General features: G+C 35.3%; 1 protein-coding gene across 1 annotated transcript; it reads left to right on the top strand.

Annotated features, from left to right (window-relative positions):
- Positions 1–2,355: 2,355 nt before the first annotated feature.
- LOC148694004 (2-methylene-furan-3-one reductase-like) lies at positions 2,356–4,844 on the top strand. Its single transcript, XM_088700400.1, has 4 exons — positions 2,356–2,761; positions 3,634–3,957; positions 4,063–4,222; positions 4,317–4,844. Exons 1-4 carry the CDS (start codon positions 2,429–2,431, stop codon positions 4,580–4,582), a joined length of 1,083 nt encoding a protein of 360 aa, XP_088556526.1. The 5' UTR covers positions 2,356–2,428; the 3' UTR covers positions 4,583–4,844.
- Positions 4,845–5,558: the final 714 nt, after the last annotated feature.

Genomic DNA, 5,558 nt, shown 5'->3' with positions numbered 1-5,558 from the left:
CCTAACTTAGAAAGTGTTGGGGTTTTTCTTCTTATATTTCTTGGAGGTGTCAACAAGAAGGGAAAAAACTTGTGATAAGGATAATAAAGGAAGAAAACTTCGACGCTAGCAATTACGGATAGGGATTGTCTGCCCTCCACTTACCATTTCTTCCTATTTGAGTGGTCACGGTTAAGTCACGTTAACATTTTATATCCATATTGGTTCTTGTCTTATTATCTTTATAAAAAAATCAATATAAAATGTTGACGTTGCTTAATCGTGACTGCTCAAATAGAAGAAGATGAGAAGGAGATGATAAATGGAGGGCAGATAATCCCCATCCAGCAATTACGATCTTGCGGTGTGTTGATGTCAGAGACTCAGATTTGAGTAAAAGAAAGAGAACATCAATCGCATAACATGTTGCCGCACACAATGAACCTCAGATAAACAGTGCACTTGGGTTTATAATAAAAACTTTGATTTGCTTTTAATGAAAGCTCTTTCAATAAAAAACGCTTAAACTACAGTAAAAATTCTCTAAAATAATACACTACAAAAGAATAAGTTTAAGTTGCAAAAAAATTATGAGTTATAATTTTTCTTAGTCTCATCTTAAGGAAATTAAAATATTTATTTAAAGTTGTTTGAGTACAAAAATATGCAATACCACACATAAAAGTTTAAGAGGAACTAAAACATTTCTCTAAAGTTGTTTGGAGCAATGCTTTAGTTTTTTGAGTTAATACCACGACTTTGAGTTTGCCGGTACGTAGTACTTTGTCAACATAACACCCTTTGATTAAAGCTAAAATGTTTTTAATTTCTCAAGCATGTGACAACTTCTTGGCCTGAAAATTTTGGTATTTCCATTTTGTTCTCTCTGAAATCCTATTTAGAAAATACAGCATTTATTAAGAATAAATAAATCAATAAATAACACTTTTTAACTACAGTTCTATTAAATAATACCCTATCTAAAGTTATAAAATTAATATTTCTTACTGAAGCACTTACTTACAAATGAGCCAATTAACTTAGAAAGTGTTGGGTTTTTGCTTCTTATATTTCTTGTTGGAGGCGTCAACAAGAAGGAAGAAAACTTGTGATATGGATAAGGATAAATAAGGAAGAAAAACTTCCGAAGCTAGCATTACGATCCAGGGGCGTCTTGATGTCAGATCTGACTAAAACAAACAGAACACCAATTTTATAACATGTTGCCGCACACAACGAACCTCAAATAACAATGCATCTACATGCATAATTTGGCATGTTGTCGCACTGACCGAACCTAAAATTTTTAAAGAAATTGCCTTTCTCCTCTAATCTTTGTGGCTTAATATTTTAGTCCGTGATAATTAAATAATAATTTTAACCTAATTTTTAGTTTTCGGTAACTTTTTTTGAAAATAAAATTTATGTATAGATTATCTTAATTTATTTTTATGAACATTTTAGTCTTAAAATATTTAATTTCCGATAAGTAATCAAAAATCATACAAATACATAGGTATTTATAAAGTTTTAAGTTAAATTTGATTTAAATAATTTTTTTAAATTATTTTAGACGTTATTTAATTTTGGGCCGTCAAATCTTTCTTTTATAATTATATTTGATCTCATTTGATCATAGCCATTATATTATTAGTAAAAAAATAAAAAAAAAATTGAAATATAACAGTTTGATGAGTTTAGAATAATTTAAGCCAGGCTTAAATTCTGAAGAGAATCTAATCTAGAGATATATTTTTTTCCCATGACTTATTTTAGCCCATGGTTGGAGATGGTTTGGGAGGATTTTAAAGCTTATATTTTACAGACAATTAATGAAAAGGGCTTACAAACTTTGAGTTTTAATGATAAAGACAAAATAAAGGGTAAAATGAATAGTACCATAATTGACTTTTTAGTGTAAAAATATGGTTTTTCGTTAAAGTGAATAGTATCGTAGGCTTTTCGTTAAAACTCTCTATATTTTAAGTTTTACTCCATGGGTTGTAAATGATCTTAGTATAAATATTATCATTTGTTAAAAAATAATAATAATAACCTACCTAAAGTTATAAATTAATATTTCTTACGTAAGCACTTACTTACAAAAGAGCCAAGTAACTTAGAAAGTGTTGGGTTTTTTCTTCTTATATTTCTTGTTGGAGGTGTCGACAAGAAAGAATAAGAAAACTACGACGCTAGCATTACGATCCAGGGGTGTCTTGATGTCAGATTTGACTAAAAGAAACAGAACACCAATTTTGTAACGTGTTGTCGCACACAATGAACCTCAAATAACGACGCGTCTACATGCATAATTTGGCACGTTGTCCCACACAACGAACCTTAAAACTAACAGTGCATCTAGATGCATAATTTGGAGTTTTTTCTTGCACGGCCACGTAGGTAAACACCAAGGTTCCACATCCTTCTCCTTCACCATTAAAACGACATGCTGTCGAGATATCAGACTGTGATCTTATCTCACTCATTTGCTCACAACAACAACAAACCCTTTCCCTTTGCAAGTTCTTCTGGTTTTTGCAGTGCATCAATGGCGGCTGCTGTAGCTTCAAGTGATTCAGTTTCCATACCATCTGTAAACAAGGCGTGGGTGTACCCAGAGTACGGAAAGTCTGCAGATGTTTTGAAGTTCGATCCGAATGTTCCTGTTCCTGAAATAAAGGAAGACCAGGTGCTGATCAAGGTGGTTGCTGCATCTCTCAACCCAGTCGATTTCAAAAGGATGCTTGGCTACTTCAAGGACTATGACTCTTCACCCCCTGTAGCCTCTCTCTCTCTCTTCATTTTTTTTCACTGAAGTCAAATGCAGGATTAGTTTGTGAGTTGGGGGATTTAGAAAAGTTTTAGTCTTTACCAACTTATAATTTAGTTTAATCTATTTCAAGAATCAAAGCTGATCCAGTTGATATTTTTGTTAGAATAAATTTTCTTTTTGTAGATGCGCATTAGGTTAGTTTGCTAGAGCGGTGTGCTCGTTTTTCTTTAGAAGACGCCTATCAATTGGGTACAACTAATAAGTCTTAACTGCATCATAGTATGAGGATTATTTGGGCACCAAGGTGAACAGAGCCTACTATCCCCAAGCCCTTGTATAGTAGGCTACACCAAGCATAGCCTTGCCTATCGATGAGGTTTTTTCCTCCCGGGGCAGGAGACCTATCCTAAACCATTGACGTCTGGCTATAGCAGTGTGTTCGTTCCTCTTTATACTGATAACACCTAAGTTTGAATCCCCACATTTATATTAGTATAAAGTATCGTCTTATAAAATAAAATAAAAATTGACAGGTTAAGAAATAAAAAGAAACTTGCTTTGAAGAGTCAAAGTTGATCTAGTTGAAGTTGAATACCAGAGTAAACGACGAACAAGATTACAGAAAAATAAGAATATTATTATAAAAATAACAATGACACAACGGTTACAAAATCTCAAGAAGCTACATTATGATTAACTTGTTCACAAGTGAATAACAAGCATTATATTTATAATAAACGAAACTCTGATCGCTAAACTCAAATAATTAAATAACCATAGAATACTAATATCTTCCAACACTCGGTCTTCAAATCCTAGTGTAAACCCGACTAACTTATTTGCTAAAATATTAATTTATTAAATTAACTTTTTTGCAGACAGTTCCAGGGTATGATGTTGCTGGTGTGGTGGTGAAAGTAGGAAGCCAGGTGACAAAGTTTAAGGTGGGGGATGAAGTATATGGGGATCTCAACGAGAAGCCTCTCACTAAGCCGAAAAGGATCGGATCTTTGGCCGAGTACACTGCTGCAGAAGAAAGAGTGTTGGCTCTCAAGCCAAAAAATCTGAGTTTTGTTGAAGCTGCTAGCCTTCCCCTGGCCATTGAGACTGCCTATGAAGGGCTCGAACGAGTTGAATTCTCTGCTGGTAAATCCATCCTTGTTTTGGGAGGCGCTGGGGGAGTCGGAACACATGTTATTCAGGTACAATGTTAATCAAGTGCAAACATTTTCCATTAAGTTAGGCTCTAATTAAGTAAAGCTGATTGATTAATTATTCATGACACTCAATGTGTTTATGTGAGGCAGCTAGCAAAGCATGTGTTTGGTGCTTCAAAAGTAGCAGCTACAGCGAGCACGAAAAAACTTGATCTTTTGAGAAGCTTGGGTGCTGATTTGGCTATTGATTACACCAAGGAGAACTTCGAAGAACCGCGCGAGAAATTTGATGTGGTTTATAATGCAGTTGGTATAATTCTTGAATCTTCATCGTTGTTTTTTTCTTATGCAAATCAAACACAAGGACTGATGTTGTTTTGTGTTTCTGAAATTAACAAAAATAGGGGAGACTGACAGGGCAGTGAAGGCGGTGAAGGAAGGCGGGAAGGTATTGACAATTGTACGTCCAGTAGCGCCACCGGCAATCCTATTTTTGCTGACTTCAACCGGAACTGTATTAGAGAAACTGAAGCCTTACTTGGAGAGTGGGAAGGTGAAGCCGGTGCTTGATCCCACTGGCCCGTATCCATTTTCGAAGACTGTTGAAGCATTTGCCTATCTTGAAACCTCCAGAGCTACCGGAAAGGTGGTTGTGTATCCCATCCCATGAGATAATAGAGAGTACTAGTTCAGGCTTGCAATTTGTTCGTGTGTGATATACTTGTATCCTGCTGCCCGCTTGTTTGAAAGTCTTGTAATAAGGGCGCAATGTTATGTGTAATTATATAGTGCTTCTAGTTTGGCTAGTTTGCAGTGTGTTTTCTTCCTACTTCTCATTGCTGTGTTTTTTAGCTTTAACACCGGCATTGGTTAAAGCGGATGTACTCCCACTTACAGTTCTTCAAAATCCTATGATATATTGCGGATCTTTATATTTATGTGTTATTTTTTAATAAACGATAAGATACTTACAAAGTTACTTGTAAGGATACTTACAAAAATACTTTTAAAAGGCCGTTCGTGCTTAAAACAACAACAAACTTTTACCCGTTAAAATGACAACAAAATTTTACCCGTTACGATTTTTGGTTTTTGGCTGTGTGCATCAATGGTTGCTGCAGCTTCAAGTGATGCAATTTCCGTACCATCTGAATACAAGGCTTGGGTTACGGACTCTGCATATGTTTTGAAGTTTGATCCAAATGCGGCTGTTCCTGAAATTAAGGAAGATGAGGTGCTCATCAAGGTGGTTGCTGCGTCGATCTCAATCCCCAGTTGATTTCAAAAGGATGATTGGCTACTTCAAGGCAGATGATTGGCTTCTCCAAAGCCTCCAAACTTCCCAACGCCAAGGAAGATGAGTTTTCGTTTTTGCACTCTTCGTTTAGCTTTCTGCACTCTAAACTGAATATTTTTCTACTGTAATAGAACAAGTGCATGAGGTTTAAAAATGAGTGTGAAAGTCAGTAGTGCGAATTTGTGCTATTTACTTTCAAAATGTGTGAGGTAACATAAGACATGTACATAGTATTTCTCAAGATTAAATTTGAGGGACCAACATCCCACTATTAATCAACAATTTCCAACTGCTTGTACATCAGGCGGGGCATTTTACCACAAAATGTCTCGGTGTAGTTAGTAACTTA

Source organism: Pyrus communis, chromosome 9, assembly GCF_041283825.1.
Source record: "Pyrus communis isolate YQ-2024b chromosome 9, ASM4128382v1, whole genome shotgun sequence".
Taxonomy (NCBI): Eukaryota; Viridiplantae; Streptophyta; class Magnoliopsida; order Rosales; family Rosaceae; genus Pyrus; species Pyrus communis.
The sequence above is the reverse complement of the archived record's forward strand: the minus strand, read 5'-3'. Positions and strand labels throughout refer to the sequence as shown.

Excerpts from the sequence above, each read along its gene's own strand:
- LOC148694004 (XM_088700400.1), top strand. The coding sequence starts at position 2,429 with ATGCTGTCGAGATATCAGACTGTGATCTTATCTCACTCATTTGCTCAC. Across the intron at positions 2,762-3,633 it reads ACTATGACTCTTCACCCCCT|ACAGTTCCAGGGTATGATGT; the intron begins GTAGCCTCTCTC and ends ACTTTTTTGCAG. Across the intron at positions 3,958-4,062 it reads TCGGAACACATGTTATTCAG|CTAGCAAAGCATGTGTTTGG; the intron begins GTACAATGTTAA and ends TATGTGAGGCAG.